This window comes from Trichomycterus rosablanca, chromosome 7, assembly GCF_030014385.1.
Source record: "Trichomycterus rosablanca isolate fTriRos1 chromosome 7, fTriRos1.hap1, whole genome shotgun sequence".
Lineage (NCBI taxonomy): Eukaryota > Metazoa > Chordata > Actinopteri > Siluriformes > Trichomycteridae > Trichomycterus > Trichomycterus rosablanca.
In genome coordinates this window covers 31,170,666-31,194,567 of record NC_085994.1, presented here as the reverse complement: position 1 = coordinate 31,194,567, position 23,902 = coordinate 31,170,666, and the positions used below count along the sequence as shown (strand labels likewise).

At 38.6% G+C, this 23,902-nt stretch overlaps 1 protein-coding gene across 1 annotated transcript in view; it reads right to left on the bottom strand.

The window, feature by feature from the left end:
• The window catches only part of grm6a (glutamate receptor, metabotropic 6a), a 103,025-nt gene that overhangs the window by 49,946 nt on the left and 29,177 nt on the right, over window positions 1-23,902 (bottom strand). The window contains exons 2-3 of the mRNA XM_062998779.1: window positions 15,792-16,008; window positions 11,160-11,295 (exon numbers count right to left, since the gene is read on the bottom strand). Of these exons, the coding sequence (XP_062854849.1) occupies window positions 11,160-11,295; window positions 15,792-16,008 (353 nt within the window). The remainder of the gene's footprint in view (window positions 1-11,159; window positions 11,296-15,791; window positions 16,009-23,902) is intronic.

Here is a 23,902-nt window from a genome sequence, read left to right as displayed (position 1 = left end):
CAAGCCAGTAAAGTTGTATGCTCCCGATAGTTTGTCCATGTACAGTTTATTTCTTTCTTTATAAACTCCAAACTCTAAAGACGCTTGGTTAAATAAGCAATCGGTTAGACAAAATTTTCAAGATGTCGAAGTCCAAAGCAGTTAAAAACACTACTTGGGTAACTGAGTTTGGACAACTCCCAACCTATTCTGTGGACACAGAGGAACGTGTGTCAAAACACGGACATCGTTTGATTTATGAGTGTTATTTGGTGACTTGTGAAATGTGGCACTTTTCTTAAAAAATCTGTGAAATCTGTGATCATGACTAATCATGACTTATAATACCTGCACTACTCAGTCTTGACTGAATGTATGGATGATGGAAAATACCTTCTATGTATAGGAACACCCCCATACACATAAACCCTTCATATTTGTTATGATTCAGGGAGGAAGGACCCAAGGATGCAGAGGGTTTAACTTAAAAGGGTTTTATTTACAAAATCATAAACATAATATACAATAAAATAAAGGAATAACAGTAACAAAAAATACTTCGGGGAATCCCGAAGGCAGCCGGTGACGCCAGACTGAAAGAAACAAGGGAAAAAACATAAAGGGGAAAAAGGGAAAGCGCGAGGCGCGAACCCTGGTCGCTCACCTCCAGGCTGGGAGCTTAAGCACGCTGCCACAGCAACGCTGAAAGCAAAACCGCTCCCAGCACTAAAGAGGCGAAGCGACCGGGTTCGCGAGATGGGAAACCTCGCGCTGTTGGCCGAAGAAGGGGGGATAACACCGCCGGTAGATAAATGGCACGGCGCTCACCAGCAGTTAATGCTGGTCAGCGCCATGCCATCTACCGGGTGTGATTTACTTGCGGATTTAAAGATTAAATATAACGGCGCTGTCACCAGCCAGGGTGGCTGGGAAGTGGCCGTTTGGCGCTGTCACCAGCCAGGGTGGCTGGGAAGTGGCCATTTGTTCCTGCGCTCCAGAGGGCGGAACGTGACGCTGTCACCAGCGGTAGCTGGGAGGGGGTCACGTTCCTCTGGGCGCAGTCATGGGGTCTCTAGGTGGCGGCGGCACGGCGGCTCGACGGCTCGGCGGCAGCGGCCCGACGGCGACCTGAGAGCGGCCACCAGGCGGCGGCGGCGGCACGACAGCTGCGGCACTATGGCGGCAGCTTGGCGGCGGCGGCGGCGTGGTGGCGCCCACTAGCGGTGGCCCGGCGGCAGCGGCACGGCGGCGGCGGCACAGTGCGGCGGCCCAACCTAAAGATAAAAAAAACAATAAACATAAAAGGACACCGCAGTGTCAAACAAACTCAAAGAAAGAAAAAAGAAACAGCCAACACGAGCAGAAGGTGCGACGGCTACAGCTCTGCACCTATCCCTTAAATAAGGGAAGGCACAGGTGTAGCCACTTCGCCCTAACGAGCTGGCCAGGTAATAAAAGGCACAGCTCGTTTCTGCTCTGTAAGGCCTGTGGCATCAGGGAGAGATGGTACATTCCCCTGATGCCACAGAGCCTAACAATATTGCTCAGATTTTTATAAACAGGAAGCCTGATCCTATCAGTTGTTGTAAAGAAGATATAGCATGATTGCCTGCCAGTCACACTAAAGGAGATATGACCTTGTATGTAAAGTAGGTTTGGTGTCTGCTCTTGAGAGTAAAGAAGACTGTTTTTCTCAGTTTGGGTAAGCATAGTGTGTTTTGGTGTTGTAAGTCTATCTTTTATACAACCTCAAATCAGAAAAAAGTTGAGACTATGGAAAATGCAAATAAAATAAAAATGTATTGTTCCTTACATTTACTTTGACTTTTATTTGATTGCAGAATGCCTGTGATCTTCAATCCCTCAGACGGCACTGCATCAAGAACCGCCACTCAGCAATAGCTGATATAATCACATGGGTGAGGGATTACTTTGGCAAACCTTTGTCAAGCACTACAATACAGAGTTACATGCACAAATGCCACTTAAAACTTTACTGTGCAGAAAAGAAGCCTTATGTTAACCATGTCCAGAGCCGGCGTCGAATTCTCTAAGCTCGGAGGCATCCAGGATGGACCATCACACAGTGGAAACGTGTATTGTGGTCAGATGAATCAGCATTCCAGGTCTTTTTTGGAAAAAAATGGACACCGTGTGCTCCGGACCAAAGACGAAAAGGACCATCCAGACTGTTATCAGCAACAAGTCCAAAAGCCATGGTCTGTCATGATATGGGGCTGTGTCAGTGCCCTTGGCAAAAGTAATTTACACTTCTGTGATGGCAGCATTAATGAAGTACATCGAGATCTTAGAGCATGTGCTGCCTTCAAGACGTCATCTTTTCCAGGGGCGTCCATGCATTTTTCAACAAGACAATGCAAAACCACATGCTGCACACAGCCTGCCTGCAGTCCTGACCTGTCCCCAATAGAGAATGTGTGGAGAATTTTGAAACGGAAAATGTGACAACGACGACCCCGTACTGTTACACATCTTAAGACGTGTTTGCAGGAAGAATGGGACAAAATAAAACCTGAAACACTAAATCGCTTGGTATCCTCGGTGCCAAAACTTTTAAGTGTGGTGAAAAGTGGTAAATGCTTTACTGTCCCAACGTTTTTGGAATGTGTTGCAGGCCTGAAATGCAGGAATGGATGTTGATTAATAAATGAAATGAAGTTAAGCAGACAAAACATGAAATATTTCAGGTTCATCCTGTATGTATGAAACTCTTTGTTTTTTTATTATTTGCATTTTCCATGCTGTCCGAACTTTTTCTGATTTGGTGTTGTACATTGTATCATTAATCATCTATGTCACAGACAGATTCTAAACTGCTAATGTTAAACCATATAGCTGTTAAACTAGATTTAAACTTTTAAAAGGCAAGCCTAAACCTAAATTCTAAATGTCACAACTTTTCCTGACTGAAGCTTTAAATCTGTTGACCCTCACCTACAGACTGACAATCTGCCGTTACTCAGTGTCATCTACTGCCATTTATCCTTTGTTATCTCAGCCACTGAGGCTGTCAAACCTTCAGCGAAAGCACTGTGAACCTGAGAAAGCCATCCTACCTGTGTTAAATATTAAAAGTCACCATATGGCAGAGATAAAATCAGGTAGGCTCTACACGCAGACAGCCCCCACACGCTGTAGCCTGATGAACTGACACCAGACTGCAGGCCAGGTCAGTCTCCACTTTAACTGCATTGGAATCATGTTCGGATTGTAATATTTGAAAAATGTCAGGTAAACTATCAGTTTTAATCAGAATGACAGGAACTGACACATGGAAACCTGTTTCTTGCCAGTCTGTTGTAAAAATCATCTAATATATGCTGCTTTTACTCTGTGATCTTGCTAGAAGTTCTTTGGATTATGAGAGCAAGTTTCTTTTCTTTCTTTCTTCACTGTCTTTAATAAAGGTTGCTGTTGTTTAAATAAATAAGCAATCATCAAAGTACACCTTAATTATCCGAATCAACTGTATAATTTATTAGTTTTCTATTCACTGATATCAAGGAAAAAAGGATATTAGGAAAAATTTCTGGCACATGCATGACCTACTAGGTAACCACAGCAAAGCAGGTGAGAATATTTGTACTACAAGAATACTGGTGAAATGCCCATAACAGGACAAAACAAACCTAAGATATTATAGAAATGACCCAAATCGACCCAAAAGATGTTTCCACTGTATGATGGTCCATCCTGGATGCCTCCGAGCCCAGTGAAATCGATGCCGCTTCTGGACATGCTTAACATAAGGCTTCTTTTTTGCACAGTAAAGTTTTCAGTGTCATTTGTGCATGTAACTCTGTATTGTAGTGCTTGACAAAGTAATCCCTCACCCATGTGGTTATATCAGCTATTGTTGAGTGGCGGTTCTTGATGCAGTGCTGTCTGAGGGATCAAAGATCACGAGCATTCAGCTTAAGCTTACACCCCTGGCCTTTATACACTGAATTCCTCCTGATTCCTTGAATCGTTTAATGATATTATGCACTGTAGAGGGAAATGCAAGAATGGAGGTTTATTAACAAATGAAATTATTTTATTGAGCAGATAAAACATGAAATATCTTGGGTTCAACCTGTCTGCAATCAAATAAAAGTCAATGTAAGCAATACTGCATTTTTATTGTATTTGCATTTTCCATACTGTCCCAACTTTTTCTGATTTACAAATAACAAAGCCAAAAACAAAAGAGAACCAAACCAAAATCCTTACTCTGAAGTCTAGGGAAGATAGAACAACTAGACGAATGAGAAAGAGAGGTTGGCTTTAATGTTGTGACAGATCAATGTATAATGCTAATGTAATGCAATCTACTGCAATGCTGTCACCATGGGAACGTTTCATCACTTTTTAGAATTTGTAGAAAGTCCTGAGATAGAAAAATTAACACATTAGCTCATTCCTGCTTTAGACTTTTATGAGTTTATTATTACAACACCATTCAGTATCTAGACATAGTTTTAGTGCTGACAACACATTTGTGGCTTATTTTTAGTGCTATTTGTCTTAATACGAGTGGCATGGTGGCTCAGTGGGTAGCACTGTCGCCTCACAGCAAGAAGGTCCTGGGTTTGATTCCCAGCTGGGGCGGTCCGGATCCTTTCTGTGTGAAGTTTGCATGTTCTCCCCGTGTCTGTGTAGGTTTCCTCCGGGAGCTCCGGTTTCCTCTCACAGTCCAAAGACATGCAAGTGAGGTAAATTGGAGATACTAAATTGTCCATGACTGTGTTTGACATTAAACTTGTGAACTGATGAATCTTGTTTAATGAGTAACAACCTGTCCTGTCATGAATGTAACCAAAGTGTGTAAAACATGACGTTAAAATCCTAATAAATAAATGTGTCTTAATACTGTTTTAAATAGTGCAAAGGTAAAACACGCTAGCGCACCGGAGCTGATATTTCGAACTCATCGGTTCGTCGTATGGTACGTCGTATCGAATCCAGCTCTGCCTTACCGGTTCGAGGCTGAGTGGCTGTATGAGCAACGATTGGCCGGTTGCTCAGTTGGGGGGTGGGACAAAGAACCGGATGTGGGTCTCTCTCTGTCAGAATGCGATTACAACCTCTGCCGGCTGATTAGAGGCGCCTGCACAGAGATGAGGAAGATTTGACACAATCAAGCAGCCTGTTTTTTTATGATGCTGTGTCAGACGTTTACATTTATGGCCTTTAGCAGACACTTTTATCCAAAGCGACTTTTGTGACAGTATATAATCCCAGCAACTGAGGGTTAAGGGTATTTATTTATTTATTCATTAGGATTTTAACGTCATGTTTTACACTCCTTGGTTACATGTATGACAGAAACGGTAGTTACTCATTACACAAGATTCGTCAGTTTAAACACAGTCATGGACAATTTTGTATCTCCAATTCACCTCACTTGCATGTCTTTGGACTGTAGGAGGAAACCAGAGCACCCAGGGGAAACCCACGCAGACACGGGGAGAACATGCAAACTCCACACAGAAAGGACCTGGACCGCCCAACCTGGGGATCAAACCCAGGACGTTCTTGCTGTGAGGCGACAGTGCTTACAACTGAGCCACCATGCCACCCAGAGGGTTAAGGGCCTTGCTCAAAGGGCACAACAGAGGCAACCTGGTAGTGGTAAGGCTTGAATCAGTAACCTTCTGATTACCAGTCCACTCTCTTAACCACTGAGGCTCCACTGTGTCAGGCTTGTTATAGTTGCCCAGTTGATACATTTTTAAGTACAAAGCATCTTTAGCATAAATTAAAACGAAAGATAATGTTTCTAATCATAGACTGTATGTATTTTAGACAGCCTGAAAACAGTGCTTTCATATAGTTTTGCACATTTGTAAATACAGATATTGCTTACGACATTTCAGTTTTAGTTACTAAAAGTTCATAATGGTGCCACCCAAAACACTGGATGCATGCAGGAACACACCCTGGATGGGGAATCAGTCTATTTAAGGGTATTACACACTCACCCATCTACTGCATGGTTTAAAAGAATAAAGGAAACCAGCATCTCACAAATACCAACCGTCAAATGTGATGATATAGGGAAACTTTCCTGCTTTAGGTGACAAGCTTTGTGAGACAAGCCTCTATGTCGCTAAGGGTTAGCAGTGGTTTCACCTGGCAACTTCCCCATGTACACAATTTTTCCCAATCACTTTTAAATAGTGAACTTATAAAGGAGGCACTTAGTTGGCACTTTATTTAGAGATGATGATTCTCATTGTGGTTCTGAAATTTCTTTTGATTGCATGATAATGTGTTGTTATTCATAGCCCACTTCACACTGATGTAAGGTTTTTATTCAAGTGATGTTCAGATTTACTAGAGCTGAAAGTATTCAAGCCTGGATATGTGTAGTCTAATTAAACATAATTATTAATTAAATTTAGTTGGGTAACTAAGGGTGAAATTACTTTTTCACACAGTTGGTGTTGGATAAACTTTTTTGTTAAATATATAAAACTGTCTATTTACAAAGGTTGTCTTTGTCTCAAACATTACACCTGTAAAATTTAAAACAATTGTCAAATGAGCAAAAATATCTAAAAATAAATAAATAAAGTGGTAAAACATTGAGTTTTTTTTCTTAATGGCTAAATTAAGGTTTAGACCTAAAATGGTTAACAAGGTTAAAAACATGTAGGACTGTAAGGTATAGCAATTCTCTTTAGAAAATTATTATATAAGCCTTTTAATAATCAACTATTATTTTTTGCTATTAATAAATCTAATCCTCAGTGACCAATCTTAGTATTTTCTCAGTATAATTTATAGTCATGCCATCTGAAGAGCAAATCTAGCTGTAACGAATGGGCTATGGTCGTGACAAGAGGGGGCAGACACACATGCAGAGATGTTTAACAATATTTAATTAGAACAAAAGATAAGACAGGGGTACACAAGACCAGGCAAACACATGACCTATGCTAAACACTGAGCTAACCACTAACGCTAATCTAACCACATGAACAATGCTAAAGCTAAACTAAATGCTACACTAACTGCTAACGCTAATCTAAACACACATGAACAATGCTAAAGCTAAACATGAACCCTATGCTAAACATGAACCAGACTAACACAAGACATGAACAAGACTTCTTAGCATGAGCATATGCATGGGCAACAAAATCATGACATGACATGGCGTGACAACCAAACCAAGACATAAGCATGAAAACCAAAATAATCTCCACCAAATGATCCACAGCTGCTCCCTTAAATACTTGAGCATATCACCTGAAACGAGGAGCAGCTGTGGATCATTGGTTACAGTCCAACCAGAATGAGGAGGCGTAGGCTTGACAACATAAACAAAAACTTCCTCAACCATGTGCTCCCAGAGACCGGGGTGTGGCACATACACAAACTCTGGGAGCACAGACAGGCTGCATTAGTGACACTAGCTTTTTCTACCCTGTCTTTCTTTCTGTTTCACAGCTCCCAGTGTAATATACAGTAATTTTCATGTCCTGTATTAGTTTATCAACACATCAAAGCCACTTGATTCTAACTATAGCTTTTATGATTTCAATCCACATGTACATGACCTAATTCATGCACCTAATTTAATTCATGTACAAATGCACCACATATAGCTCTAAAGAGAACAAAGATCAGACTGGATATACATTGATGAGCCAAAACATTTGGACCTCTATGTGCATTGCAATACCTATTTTGTAACAACTGTGCATGTCATGATCAGGGATATAATAAATGTTGGGCTGATTGTAGTACACAAAGAACAGAGTGACTTTGATAAGGGCCAAATCATTATGGCCATGTGTGCCAGACAGCAATGTGTGCTCTCTGTGGTGAGTACCCCCCGACAGTGGTCCAAGGAGGGACAAGCCATGGACTGCTGACTTACTGGGATTGTTAGGTGGCCAAGACTCCAAAAGACATGCCAAAAGGAATGAAGGCTATGGCATATTTTATGGACCAAAGAAGGGCTAATAATTTTACTATTGGTGGAAGGGATGTCGCTCGCTGAAGAAAAAGCAAGGCAAATCCCCACACACCCGGTGGAGAAGGAATTGAACCCATGATGCAGAATCTCAGGTCGTGGTAGAACAATAATGTGGCTGAGTAACCACAAACTAAAAAGGGGAATTATTTGAAAAGTAAAATGACCAAGTAATAAATAAAGGCTCATTTCTGCACTATCCCTGATCTATCTCCTATTTTCTGTAGCAGGTGATTAATTTATATAATTAGTGTCATTATTTTCTTTGTTACTTTGTATTTATTAATTAGCTGTTTTACTTGTGAAGTCCACGTCTTGACGGGTCAGAGCTGATTTGGCAGCATGTTAGTCAGTTGGTCCTAATGTTTTGGCTCATCTGTGTATACCCATATTACTTCTGCACGGTAAGAAATATTGTACAGAATATCTGTGTACTTAGAACCACATTGCCTTCACACAAACAATAAAGCTTACTAGAACAAACAGGTTGTGTACTTGAGAGATATAGAAGATAACAAGATCATACTCCAGTCCCCACACTGAAACTAGAATAACATACACTAAAGGGAACATTTAGACAAAATCTAATTAATGTAATTTTCTATTTGTTACAGAAGTGTTACTGTTGCTATGTTTTTGTTTTTTGTTAAGACAATGACAATACATTTCTTATTATTTATGTAGCTATAAATATAGAAGGTGCATGGCATAATGTGAACATATTGCATTATAAATAAATAAGTATTTGTCTTTTTCTCATGCATATTAGTACTGCCATCACTATAATACTACTGCAGGCTTACATGAGATACAACATAATCCACCAATAAAGTGCTATTTACTTTATCATTTTCACCCACTCTCTCTTTTAGATTTGGGATCTTAAACTTAAATGAAGAACACAGTTAACTAAATGCTCTATTCAGGAAAAATCTGGCATAATTGGTGACATGAATGCATCTTATTTGTACAATCTCAGAGTTCTAAAAAGGAAATGGATTTGCAAAACGACATAGAGCTTGTCTGGATATGTGTTCATTATTATTCGGATACCGACATAATAGTAAATTCTTTCTTATACATTGTTAAGAAATAATTCTTTACAAATTGCATGTGGAACAAATACTTCCCATTGACATAAAAATATGAAAATGCTGCAAAGTGTACATATTATAGCCAGCCTTAAAATCTTTGTCATTAAATAGAACAGAATAAAACATTTACGTTCCGGACTTTTAGCAAACATACCTTATTTATTTAATAATACAATCAGGAGCCATAACTGATACAATCTTTTAAACTGCTAAGAATGAAAAAGGTATTTTTGATAACTATCAGTATGTCAGAGCAGGGGCCTGCTGCGAGAGTCAATATTCAGGTCTATATCGTCTCCCCTTTTAAAGGTATCTAATGTATGTGTACAAAATTCCCCCCTCCTGTTTCTAATTTTTGTAATCCATATGTCTCATATTGAAACACAATGTCTGGACACCCTACCAATGGTCTGATAAACTATTTTTAACATGTTGCAGGCATTACATTTCAAATAAAATATGTCTATATATATATAAAAGTAACAACAACTAAACGGTTCCCAATATGAAAAATAAAATATTATGTACAACCCCAAATCAGAAAAAGTTGGGACAGCATGGAAAATGCAAATAATAATAAAACACAGAGTTACATTTACTTTGACATCCATTCCTGCATTTCAGGCCTGCAACACATTTCAAAAAAGTTGGTACAGTAAAGCATTTACCACTTTGTAATGTTGCCATTCCTTTTCACCGCACTTAAAAGACGTTTTGGCACCGAGGATACCAAGTGATTTAGTGTTTCAGCTTTTATTTTGTCTCATTTTTCCTGCAAACTTAAGGTGTGCAACAGTACGGGGTCGTCGTTGTCGCATTTTTCATTTCCGTCTGAGGGATCGAAGATCACAGGCATTCAGCTTAAGCTTGCACTCTTGGCCTTTACGCACTGAAATTCCTCCTGATTCATTGAAACGTTTAATAATATTATGCACTGTAGAGGGAGAAATATGCAAATCCCTTCCAATCTCACTTTGAGGTACATTGTTTTTAAACATTTTAATCATTTTCTCACACATTTGCTGACAAACTTTGCTCATCAAAGACTCAGCCTTTCCTGGATGCTGCTTTTGTACCAAACCATGATTACAATCACCTGTTGACATCACCTGTTTGGAATCTCATCATTAATTAGTCTTTTCACCTCATTACTACAATCTACAAATTTTAATTAACAAAAACAAGTAGTAAGTTCGTCAAGTGATGTTATGTCATGTCACTACTCCATCATGGCTTTGCGATGGTTGGCTGCAGAAATGAGTCAGCTATCTTTTAAAACTTAAAATCTTATTAACCTTAAAGCAGATGTGTCAAACTCAAGGTCTGTATTTTGGAGGGAGTTGTCTGTCTGTCTGTCTGTCTAGCTGAGAAAGGGGAAAAACTTGGTGAGGCAGAACAATTGTCTTAAAATACACTGTAACATCGTACATATACTGCATCTCTCACAATGCATGCCGATTTTGAGACCTGCAAAGTGATCGCATCCCGCCACTAGATGATGTTGAAAAATATTTACAAGTAATTCCAAAATGTACAAGAAGAGTAAACTGAAGCAGAAGGAATGGGATTTAATGAAAGATGAATTAGTGAAAACAAGTTTGTGCTTCAAGAAGTATAAATTTGGCATTTTAACACCAAACACAGAATTTAGCCTTCAAGAAAAACAACAAATTGTCCAAGACTTAAAAGGCAGACTGCAATCACAGCAGGATACATTACATTTGGCCCTTTGAGGGCCACCATAATGCAGATATGGCCCTCTGTGAAAATTAGTTGGACACCCCTGCCTTAAAGCAACCAGAAATAAGTCATCTTATAAAGGAAACCTTGGCCAACAATCAATACACTACTGAGAATTAGTGTTCTGTCCTGTCCATGTTTCTTTTAACTGCTTTTGACAAGTAAGCAAACCGAATACATCACTTTTACAGTATTATCAATGGAACCTGGTAAAGAAAATAAGTGTAAAATGTCTTTTCATTGGTTTGTTACCATACGAGGAAAAGAGAACGAGTTATGAATTCCATCATATTCATTAGTAACCATCTCTTACAGCTGTTGACTATAAAGTTCATTGACATTAATGGACTTTCACTTACTTGATGTCGTCCTCATTGGCGAAGATGATGACTCCTCGAGCATTGGGTGTCTCCATTAATCTCTTAATGATCTTGTCAAACTCTCCAGGCTTCGGGTCTCGTGGGATCTTTATGGACTGAGCAATACACAGACCTCCTGTTCCAGAACAAGATGGACACTGATGCTGAAATTTGTCACATTTATGGTGCCATGTTCTAGTCTATATTAATCTATATTAATGACCCAGAGAACACAGAACACAAAGACGGGTATAAATGCCTACATCTGCCCTGGACATGATCTCAATCTCTTTAGGACATACAGTGCTCTGTCTGATATTAATAGGAAAACTAATTTGGTTGGGTCAAGTTCCAAATGTCTGTGTCTCAGAGGATGAGGGAGGGTCAAATCTAATTCAAAACTGGACAGCTACATTACAGTACAGCAATGCACCTCTTTCTGTGCATAATTAGCTACTGGGATGAATTTTAAGGGTTGAAGGTTAATAAAAAGGTAATGTGTTAGAACAAAAGGTGTACGGCTAAAGAGTACAAGAGAATTCACATTTAAAGTCATAATGTTAAATAAACTCATATGTGATATGTCTGTAATTGCAGTCATGAAATGTTAATGATTCCTGAAACCATTCTTTTCTGGGATTTATTAAAACATGCACTTCTTTAGGAGTTTGTCTACCTCAGTCAAGATGTACAGAGCACTGTATTTTTTTTCAAACCAAACTTATCAAACCATGTCATTATGAACGTGACTTAGTGCACTGCAATCATGGTCATGCTGCATGTTTGAGGAAAGGAAATTCCTTAAACTGCTGCCACAAAGTTGGATATATACAATAAATGTATACAATATTTAGTGGTGTCCAAATTCCTTTGGCCATACATAGCACTTTTCCACCAAAAGAACTCTGGTTCTTAAACCAGTTCAGTTGGTGTTTTTTAGAGAACCACCCTGTGTTTCCACCAGTTTTTGAGAACCAGGCGTGCGTCATCAACGGTGGGTGTTGAAAGCAAAGTGTAGTAACATGATGACGGAGCATGTAGATTACCTGCGAGCATTTGTGCTGTTGTTACAGATGTTCGTTTTTATGCAAAAAGCATCAATCAACTATTGCTAATATGAAAACGTATATATATACTGTATATATATATATAGGTTTAGCTGTATTTACTTAACGTGTCAGAGGGCGGCACGGTAGCTAAGTGGGTAGCACTGTCGCCTCACAGCAAGAAGGTCCTGCGTTCAATCCCCAGGTGGGGCGTTCCAGGTGCTTTCTGTGTGGAGTTTGCATGTTCTCCCTGTGTCTGCGTGGGTTTCCTCTGGGAGCTCCGGTTTCCTCCCACAGTCCAAAGGTTTTACAGCTTCCCATGTGAAAGCACCCAAACTTCTCCAACTTGACACGGCCACAGATGACATCACGGTTCATGCTGAAAAACCTAGTATTCTGTGGTGCCAGATTCGAATGCTGGTTCGCTGTTTCGGACCTCTTTTTTTCAGTGGAAACACGCAAAAACCGGTTCAAAATCAAGTAATAGTGTTCCATATGCTTGTGATTTAACATGCTTTTTTATTATGAAGGCACAATGCATTAAGTTATTATTATTATAAGCTGTTGACATAATATTATTTTTATATGCTCGTTTCAACACTTTTCATCACTGGATCTCAAATGATTGTCCTGTCTCTACAGCGAGCCATCAACTTACAAATAAAACATAATCATTACTTCTTGCAGTAGTGTGGTGAACATTGCTGATTTACAACATTACTTTTCAGGTACAGTAAAACCAGCAGAGTGAACAGACAATCAAAAGGGCAAATAAACACTATAAAAAATTTTACTTTCAATGTAAGTAAAAACTCCTCCAGCCGATTGATGTCTTCAGATCTAGCTAAATTAGATCAGTGATCATCAGTTTCTCTTCTGATGTCTGTATTATAATTTTTTGTCACATCACAATAAAAAACCTACTGAATAGCTTTATTTTGTTATTTTTATTTTATTATTATCACTCTTCACAGGGAATCACACATTTAGAAATACACTTACTCACACCCAGGGAAAATTTAGAGCAGGCAATCCACCAACAGTAATGCTTTTTGGGAGGTGTAAGGCAACCAATATACAAACAATGACCATCAACTAGGATCAAACACAGATTCCGATGACCCTGCTGCTATGTGGCACCTATTCTGCTTTTAAACCTAATAAATGTCCAGCATTCTATTGACAATAAATACAGCAAAAAATTCCTTTGGGATCAATACAGTCTCTATCTATCCATCCATCCATCCATCTATCAAAGCTTTAGACTTCTTCAAGGAGCAGAACCCATTAGCTAAGTATGAGTTTTGGATGTTCAAGCTGGATTATTTGCCTATAACATGATAGATGTCTACATTCTCTAGTTTTGTTAAACAATAGCGTTCTAATATAGGTAAGGTCAAAATATAACAAAAATCAACATGAAGAGCCTTTGTAAGGTGTTACCACAAGCCACCAGCACAGTGTTATACACTTTGGCATGCACATTGGCATCAATTCTGCAAGTCACTGGAACTGTACTGGATGTATAGGAAATTTTTACTTGGGTGAAGATCTTATTACAGCAGAAGCCACATAAAAGGCTTTACATAATGTTTAAACTTTTAAAACCCTTTCAGTGACTATTAATCAGATGATGAGAATAACTTTGTATTGATTTGTAGTGATTTTTCTCTCTAAATGGGACAAGTGAACCCAAAGCATGCCAGTAAAAGGCCTTCCACAAAATAAAAGCACCTGGCTTGCACTAATGAAAGGAAATACGACACTGCCACTTGGCAGAACAAGACTTGAAGACTGAAAAAGATGTTCAGGTGTAAATATTAGTCTCTTTAAACAAAGATCAGTAGTGTCCAGACTATGTTCTTCTTTCTGGTTCTTTATGGATGTAAAAATTGGACAGTAAAAAAGCAAGAAAGGAAGAATATCGATACCTTTAAACTTCAGTGCTGGTGAAAACATTACAAAGTACATCCCCAAATCAGAAAAAGTTGGGAAAGCATGGAAAATGCAAATGATAAAAAAACACAGTTCCTTACATTTACTTTGACTTTTATTTGATTGCAGACAGAATGAACCTGAGATACTTCATGTTTTGTCTGCTCAACTCCATTTCATTTATTAACAAACATCCATTCATGCATTTCAGTACCCTCTTCTTCCGCAGCCATGCCTTTGTAATGTGTGCAGCATGTGGTTTTGCACTGTCTTGTTGAAAAATGCCCCTGGAAAAGATGACGTCTTGAAGGCAGCATATGTTGCTCTAAGATCTCACTGTACTTTTCTGCATTAATGCTGCCATCACAGAAGTGATAATGACCTTATGCACTGTAGAGGGAGAAATATGCAAATCCCTTCCAATCTTACTTTGAGGTACATTGTTTTTAAACATTTCAATCATTTTCTCACGCATTTGTTGACAAACTGGAGATCCTCTGATCATCATTGCTCATCAAAGACTCAGCCTTTCCTGGATGCTGCTTTTGTACCAAATTATGATAACAATCACCTGTTGACATCATCTGTTTGGAATTACATAATTATTTAGTTTTTTCATCTCATTACCAGCCCTAAATTGTTCCCTGTCCCAACTTTGTTGGAATGTATTGCAGGCCTGAAATGCAGGAATGGAGGTATATTAACAAATGAAATGAAGTTGAGCAGACAAAACATAAATATCTTGGGTTCAAACTGTCTGCAATCAAATTAACGCCAAGTTTTATTTGCACTTTCTCAACTTTTACTGTCCCAACTTTTTCTGATTTGTGGTTGTATATTTGTGGCTATCACAAGCAGCTCATCAAGGATCAAAAACACATATAGGCAAATATCAGATGTAATGTAAGTATATTTCTGACCCAGCAGATTTTGCCATTATTTTTGAAAGCCAACAAAAAAATAAATGAATTTATTTTTGGATAAGACCTAATCATTCACCTGCCCCTCCCAAAAAAAACAACAACGCATGTGTACTGAGTCATGGCATGTGTACTGAGTGCAAACCTTTGAATTCAGCTGTTTTTGAAGATTTCTGCATATGGCTCAAAATATGTGTACATTGATCATGAATTTGGCAATGACAGGCATTAATATCCATTCGGCCTCCCAGTTACAGCAGTCTTCACTCTACTGAGATTTTAAAGCGTGTAAGTGGGAATTAATGCCCATATAATCAAAAGAGCATTAGTGAGTTTAAATATCAGTCAGAAAAGCCTGGCTTGCAATTAACAATCAAATTTATTCCAAAGATGTTTAATGGGGCTGAGATCAGAGCTCTGTGTAAGCCACTGGAGTTCTTCCACACCTAATTCATCAAAGCAAGTTTTTGCGGTCTTTAGTCTTTATGCACAGGGATTCTAAAACAGAAAAGATACTGTACTTTTGCCACAAATTTTATTTTGTATGTTTGATTTATACAGGTGGGTTAGACAAAACAACTACTCAGCCTTACTTAATCATTAGGAGAGGTGTGCACATACATTTGGCAATATAATTTATTTTAACTTTTTTGACTATTGTTAACTATTTTAACTAAATGCTGAAACTGTTGATAGTAAACAGTGAGACTCTGATGTTGACTGTACTGTACCTGCCTCTCGAGAGATCTGAATGAAAGCATCCACTCCGCTTTCTCCATAGTTCCCTTCTGAGGCCAGCGTGGATACGTAATTCCACCTCAGTGCCTTTACAATATCCACCATGGCTTGAGCTTGATAGGAATCCGGAGGAACCACTCGTGAGAAGAAGTCGTAGCGATTGTTGTCACTGAGCTCCGGCGCTGTGGAAGCATAGCTGATCTGAGGAATCTAGAACAGGGAGAACAAACAAAAATATTGATATTAATATTTACATTACTGACTTTTTAGCTTTAATGCATGTATGCAGTAAATCTGATGCCCTGAATACCTTTGAATTTACACATGTAAACAGCACATTACACTATATAACTCTATTTATATATAACATCTCATTCCAAAACCATGAGAGTTATGCCAAGCTCATATTACACGACTTTCAAGTTGTACAGTTCACACTAGACAACTGGACGAGGAGAAATGATGAGGGGCTTAATGATACCATGTCCAAAAATGCACGTCAACAAGTAGTGACTGATCAAAGTTGTTTGTGTGCTGATGTGCAGAGTAAAAGCAAGTAGGAAAAATAAATGAATCCGAGTGGATTGGGCTACACGACCAGCATGGATTGTCTGAACTGTAGTGAGTTGGAGGTTAATAAATATTTTTTGCAATGCAGAATTGGTATTATGTTAAGGTCAAAAATACTGTAAAACTTGTGTGTGCCAATGTTTTCTGATAGAAACTATATTATGCCCCTGTCCCATGTTTTTACAACTCCTCCCCTGGGTTTCCTCTCACCCCGTATCTTGCATTCACATTGGCTGTAGTTCGACACCACACTCATTGCCAGTTGCCTGACTGATCCAGATATTTAACATGCTAGATATTTTTCTCAAGTCTGTGAGCGCTTGGCGAGACGCTCAGACCGAGTCGTTAAACAGTTGAACACACATAGAGGCGACCAGTCAGCAAGTAAAAATCAGGGCAAAAATCATGTAGTGTGGCATTATTGAGTTGGTCTTTTTGTTGGAAAAGCTTTCTATTCGTGTAACCCTGTGGCAGCTGTCCATGAGCAGTCGTGTTTCTCTGCGTGGCCTAGTTTAGTGTATTCGTGCAGTGTATGTCTCACAAAGGAAACCTTCCTGGAAGAGCAGATTGCTCCAAGGGCAATTCCTTTTCCGGAGCTGGATTCATTTACAAATCCACTGGTATGCACAGATAAGCACAAGTGGTCTGATAGGGGTTTCACCGGACAGTTCCCTGTCTGTTCTGGTTCCGAGAGTTGGCTTGTCAGAGTAGCCTGTCATATACCTTTCTTATCCACTTTCTCCAGTTTTTCGTGTCTTTCATTTCATACTTTGTTTCTAATATTTAGGCACAGCATTGTTCTGCCTTGATTAGATATCTGCAAATGGGCTCTGTTTCCATTCTTGCAGGTGTTTGGGGATCTGCCTTGCACTCACTGTAGCTTTACTACTAGATATTGGAACATGACTAACAAGACTAAAAGGATTATTTTCAATTAATCCATCAGAGCATTATTTATGCTGGTCATTAAACACTAATAACATTGTGCATTAAACATTGTGCAATGAAATCTGGTTCACAGTCTGCATTTTTATTTATCTCAATGGATTTAAGTGCTGTTGTGGTAAGAGCTTTAACATGCTTGTGTTTTCTTGCTGGCCTATTTGCTGCTGTTTATTTGTTTGTGTCGGTTATGCTGATTTTTGTGTGTTATTACTTGAATTCATTTAGTCATTATGAACATTGTTGTTCTGTCTTGATAGGGTTCATTCTTTAAAAACCTCAAGTGCAGGCTCACACCTTACGCTTCTACCATGTGGCAATCACCACTCTGTAACAAGTGCTATGCACATGCCTGATGAATCCTGCTAATCAACCTAAATCAAATTAAACCATGTTTTATAGACCATATTGGCTTTTTATTCATGGGAACTTAATAAGTCTTGCAGTGGATGACAGTCAATTTTTATGGCAAACATTTTTTGTAGCTTTGCTGCTAGACATTTGTACTACAGTACTGCCAGTTAACCACAGCTGCTCTTAGGGCCATATATTTGATAAACTGACTGTTTGAGATGCTATGACAGTATCACATATAAAATATCTGCATTATTAACTCTTCTATGGAGATTGAACACATATTTTTTGTATATGTAAAGCCTTGACACAACGCAGAAATACACACACATACAGTGGAACCTCGATTTAACAAACTGAAAAGGGGGCTGCACTAGTAAATAAAATGCGACTGTCAGAAATAGCAAGGTTTTTTTTGCATACGAAAACACAGCACTAAGGTCCACAAAGGGCTAAACATGGACATATGAAAAACAGTCAAATGAACAATGTAAATAGATATGTAAATATTAAAACTGGTGTACTGCACTGCTGGGGAGAAATTTCATTTACCTTGAGTGGTGGAGGTGTTAGATCTAACCCTAGATCGTATAGTGGGGACTCAGAGTATCTATTATTCTAAGTCTGAAGCACTGCTGGTGGCTACTGGTGCAGTACTGGTGCATAACTAAGCACTAGAACTAAAAGTTAAGCATAAAACACAGAGGCAAAGGCGAGAACAAAGCGATCCTCCTGACAAAACAACTGAACTATTTTTAAACAATCGGATCAGACATTTGGTTTTCCAGATTAAAACCCGAAATCCGTTAAATGGGGGTCCATTAAATTGAGGTTCCACTGTATGTATGTATATACAGTGTATCACAAAAGTGAGTACACCCCTCACATTTCTGCAGATATTTAAGTATATCTTTTCATGGGACAACACTGACAAAATGACACTTTGACACAATGAAAAGTAGTCTGTGTGCAGCTTATATAACAGTGTAAATTTATTCTTCCCTCAAAATAACTCAATATACAGCCATTAATGTCTAAACCACCGGCAACAAAAGTGAGTACACCCCTAAGAGACTACACCCCTAAATGTCCAAATTGAGCACTGCTTGTCATTTTCCCTCCAAAATGTCATGGGATTTGTTAGTGTTACTAGGTCTCAGGTGTGCATAGGGAGCAGGTGTGTTCAAATTAGTAGTACAGCTCTCACACTCTCTCATACTGGTCACTGAAAGTTCCAACATGGCACCTCATGGCAAAGAACTCTCTGAGGATCTTAAAAGACGAATTGTTGCGCTACATGAAGATGGCCAAGGCTACAAGAAGATTGCCAACACCCTGAAACTGAGCTGCAGCACAGTGGCCAAGATCATCCAGCGTTTTAAAAGAGCAGGGTCCACTCAGAACAGACCTCGCGTTGGTCGTCCAAAGAAGCTGAGTGCACGTGCTCAGCGTCACAGCCAACTGCTGTCTTTGAAAGATAGGCGCAGGAGTGCTGTCAGCATTGCTGCAGAGATTGAAAAGGTGGGGGGTCAGCCTGTCAGTGCTCAGACCATACGCCGCACACTACATCAAATCGGTCTGCATGGCTGTCACCCCAGAAGGAAGCCTCTTCTGAAGTCTCTACACAAGAAAGCCCGCAAACAGTTTGCTGAAGACATGTCAACAAAGGACATGGATTACTGGAACCATGTCCTATGGTCTGATGAGACCAAGATTAATTTGTTTGGTTCAGATGGTCTCAAGCATGTGTGGCAGCAATCAGGTGAGGAGTACAAAGATAAGTGTGTCATGCCTACAGTCAAGCATGGTGGTGGGAATGCCATGGTCTGGGGCTGCATGAGTGCAGCAGGTGTTGGGGAGTTACATTTCATTGAGGGACACATGAACTCCAATATGTACTGTGAAATACTGAAGCAGAGCATGATCCCCTCCCTCCGGAAACTGGGTCGCAGGGCAGTGTTCCAGCATGATAATGACCCCAAACACACCTCTAAGACGACCACTGCTTTATTGAAGAGGCTGAGGGTAAAGGTGATGGACTGGCCAAGCATGTCTCCAGACCTAAACCCAATAGAACATCTTTGGGGCATCCTCAAGCGGAAGGTGGGGGAGCACAAAGTCTTGAATATCCGCCAGCTCCGTGATGTCGTCATGGAGGAGTGGAAAAGCATTCCAGTGGCAACCTGTGAAGCTCTGGTACACTCCATGCCCAGGAGAGTTAAGGCAGTTCTGGGAAATAATGGTGGCCACACAAAATATTGACACTTCAGGAACTTTCACTAAGGGGTGTACTCACTTTTGTTGCCGGTGGTTTAGACATTAATGGCTGTATATTGAGTTATTTTGAGGGAGGAATAAATTTACACTGTTATATAAGCTGCACACAGACTACTTTTCATTGTGTCAAAGTGTCATTTTGTCAGTGTTGTCCCATGAAAAGATATACTTAAATATCTGCAGAAATGTGAGGGGTGTACTCACTTTTGTGATACACTGTATATAATATGTATATATATATAAAGCCAATTCACCTTCTGTATGATTTTGCTATTTTGCTGAAGGAAAACAAGTTAACCACAAAAACACCAAGCTCTCCCAAAATTAATTAGTGAAATTGCCAAGTTTACAAATTAAAGTGTTCTCCACATAATTTTGGCTAAAATGGTCAATTTGCTTCTTCAAAATATGATAAACATCTATTTCCCTCAAAAACTTTTCAAACATCTGAGACCATTAGAGAAAATGCTTCTCTTTTCTTGAACTTTGCATTCTTCTTGAATGTACTTCATCACAAATCATATAATCATTATTAAATGAGTGAAAAGTTACATAAAAAAAACCACCAGATGATCTATTTTATTCCGGCATGATTTTACTATATTAACCATGAGCATCTTGTAATATTATTAAATGCTTGTTTTTCTTCATCATTAACGCTTGATGGGGTCTGGGTCAGGTGACTTGAGAGTCATCAGTCCATAAACTTCTTTGGTCTTAAGGTAGTTGCTGTAAAACTGTAAAATTGGGATTTGAGATTTATAATGAAAAATGTTACATTCAATTCAAGCAAAATGCAACATAGCAGCTTTGTAACTAGTGGTTACCTAAGACTTTTCAAGACGATCAAATTTGGAGTAAATGGAACACTTTTTATTTGTTATTTTTAGATGAGCTATGTGAGCCATTCCACTGCATTAACACTTTACCCATTAGCACTCGATTTTCATACATAAGTTCAGTCTGATGATGGCCCTAATTATACTGCAGAGTAATTTTCCATTAAAAGAATACTTTGCAAAATGCTAATGTGCCGTTGGTTGCAATAAAGCTGGTTCAGGCCAGAAAATGTGATCTCTTTATGTAACTGCTTACTTATTATGAGTCTGTCTTTTTCATTTCCAGAATAAATGCAATCCTTTATTAGGTGTTAAATCTTATATTTAAACAGACAGTTTGGAGTTAATCACAATGACAAAAATTCACTAAATTACATGTTTTAAATCAGCGGAATACAGTATATGTAGTGTATTAGAACCTCATACACCCAGGCTATTTTTCTGAATTCATTGCCTGGAATGATTTTCCAGAAATAAAATTATTCAGAAATAGCTTTTCAATGTTTAAAATATTGGGTCTATGTATAATTCAAAAATATAGTCTAAATAACATTACTGTGACAATATACACCTATTAGCCATAACATTAAAACCACATCCTTGTTTTTACACTCACTGTCCATTTTATCAGCTCCACGTACCATATAGAAGCACTTTGTAGTTCTACAATTACTGACTGTAGTCCATCTGTTTCTCTGCATGCTTTGTTAGCCCCCTTGCATGCTTTTCTTCAATGGTCAGGACTCTCCCAGGACCACTACAGAGCAGGTATTATTTGAGTCTCTTATTAAATTATTATTGCTTGGCTCGCTTTGTGCATAGGTACATTTTTATGCTCCAAAAGAAAAAGCATCCAAGAGTCCTAATGTGAGCTTAAAAAATACCCCAAACCATTGTTTCTACACCCTTTTGTTTTTAATTGGAACTATGCCTTAAAGCAGACATCATTCTTCTTACATTTGGCCACTCAGAAACATTAGTCAGGCTGCCAGATGCTGAAACATAATACATCACCTTTATTCTTTACCATTATGCAAGCTAGTGCTTGATAACCAATTGTTGTTCTAAGACATTTTCACTCAAAGCGACAGAAGCTTTTTAATGCAGCTGATTCTACTCCCAAAGTTTGCCTCTGAAGATTGCATTATTGTGTGAAGACTTTGGTTTGTTCTCCCTGTGTCATGGATACTGTTTGTTACTAATTAAGTCTCTATATAGCTGTATACAAGTCAGCAACACAGGTAGACACAGGTAAATAGGTGAGGATAAGTGCACAACAGAAGAAAACAAAAGCATTTGACAGATTATGTACTAAAGATTAAACATTTTAATCAAATGAAGTGGTGCACAGTAGGGTGTACAGTTTTTGGACATCACAAAATAATAGGATAAAGATAATCTAGGGAAGATGGAATGCCTTTATTCCGATGAAGATAAAATTCTTTATTCGCATATATGTCAGAGTGTAGGGACACCCACTATCCGGCACCCCTGGACCTGAGAGGTTAAGGTCCTCGATCAAGGGTCCAACCATGGCTGCATAGCAGAGCCACACTCAGATAACCCACAGCTCTACCCACTGGGTAACCACTTTCCCAAACAATAACCTAACATCAGTCTAAAAATATCAATGTTATAACATCAGTGCTTTGTTAAAAACTTTTCAATATGTAAAACCACTAAAAAATAATGCATTTGCAAAAAACAGCATTTGAATTGAAATGATGTAGAGGTATACCAAACACCTTAAATAGCTCAGTGAGTACTTTTGGACTGATGATAATGAAGGTAAGAAGGAAGCCAGCAGTTACCAAAAAGAGTTGCAGGCTGACCCGAGAACAGCAGGCACAACACTTACCCAAAGGCCAATCAGTAATAAACTTCTACAAACGTAATTTTAATGTACCAACCATATAAAACAAACAAAAAAGTTGCTAAGAAAATGAATGTCTAAAATGCATGTGTGTACATATCAGCAACTGTGAACAATGGACAGATGACAGAAGGGTGGAAATAGAGGGAAAACTTTTTTGCTGTAATTTGTCTTGTCATATTCAGAGAAAATAAATGGTGTCTATAAAAACTTAAACTCATTTCTAAAAAAAGATGGTAAAAGTGCTTGCATAGCCCAGCCAATCACCTGACTTAAATCCTATTTAACATGCATACAGAAATTTAATATCACATTCATTAAAAGGACAAAATTATTCCCTATGTGGATAATTAAATAAAAAAGTGAATTATTTCTTTTCGGCTGTTTTTAACATACAGTGGTTCCTTGTAACTCGATGTTCTCTAAACTCGAAATCTTTGAAACTCGATGCACTTCGTGAAAAAAATTGTACCCTTAAACTCTACGTTTCCCTTAAATTCGATGTGTTCAGCTTTTTTGTTTTTAACAATGAATAGCCACTTTTTCAGCACTTGGCTTCAGAGATGACGTAAAACGTCATTAAAATGCGCACATGAGACGAATCTGCATTTGTGTGAAATAACAGACAAAAGCTGAATGTGTCCACATGTGTTTGTGTTTAGCTGGATTTTTCTCCTGTTTCACTTTTAAACTTGTGTTATAGCTGGGGGGGCTGAGAAATTGTGAGAATCAGCTTCTAAAACGCTTATCATTAAAAAAAAAAAGCTTATGTGACTTAATGTATTAAAAAACAACATAGGAACACTACACCTCTCTTAATGATTAAGAAGCGTAAGGAAATAATAAAGAAGTAAAGATAAAGTGCAGGTTTTGTTGTATTTTTATATTGATTTGAACTGTTTTAAATTGTATTTCAGTGTTTTTTTATATTATCATTGTGTTATTTTCAGTGTATAAGTGTCAAAAACAACCCCATTATTTTACTGCCTGAAATAAATGCAGTTCCACCATGGACCATGAAACGCATTATCAGGTTTACCATACATCCAAGGAAAAAATACCTTGATACTCAACACCTCAACGCCACTCCCAATTTACGTCAAGTTTCAAGGTACCACTGTGTCTTTGTTCATGTATATAACTTCATATTGTTCATTCCAAAGTATTAAATGTCAATACAAACATTCTGTATGTAAATTCAAAGTGTATATATGCATTATTAGATATATGCACATGTATATTTATTAAC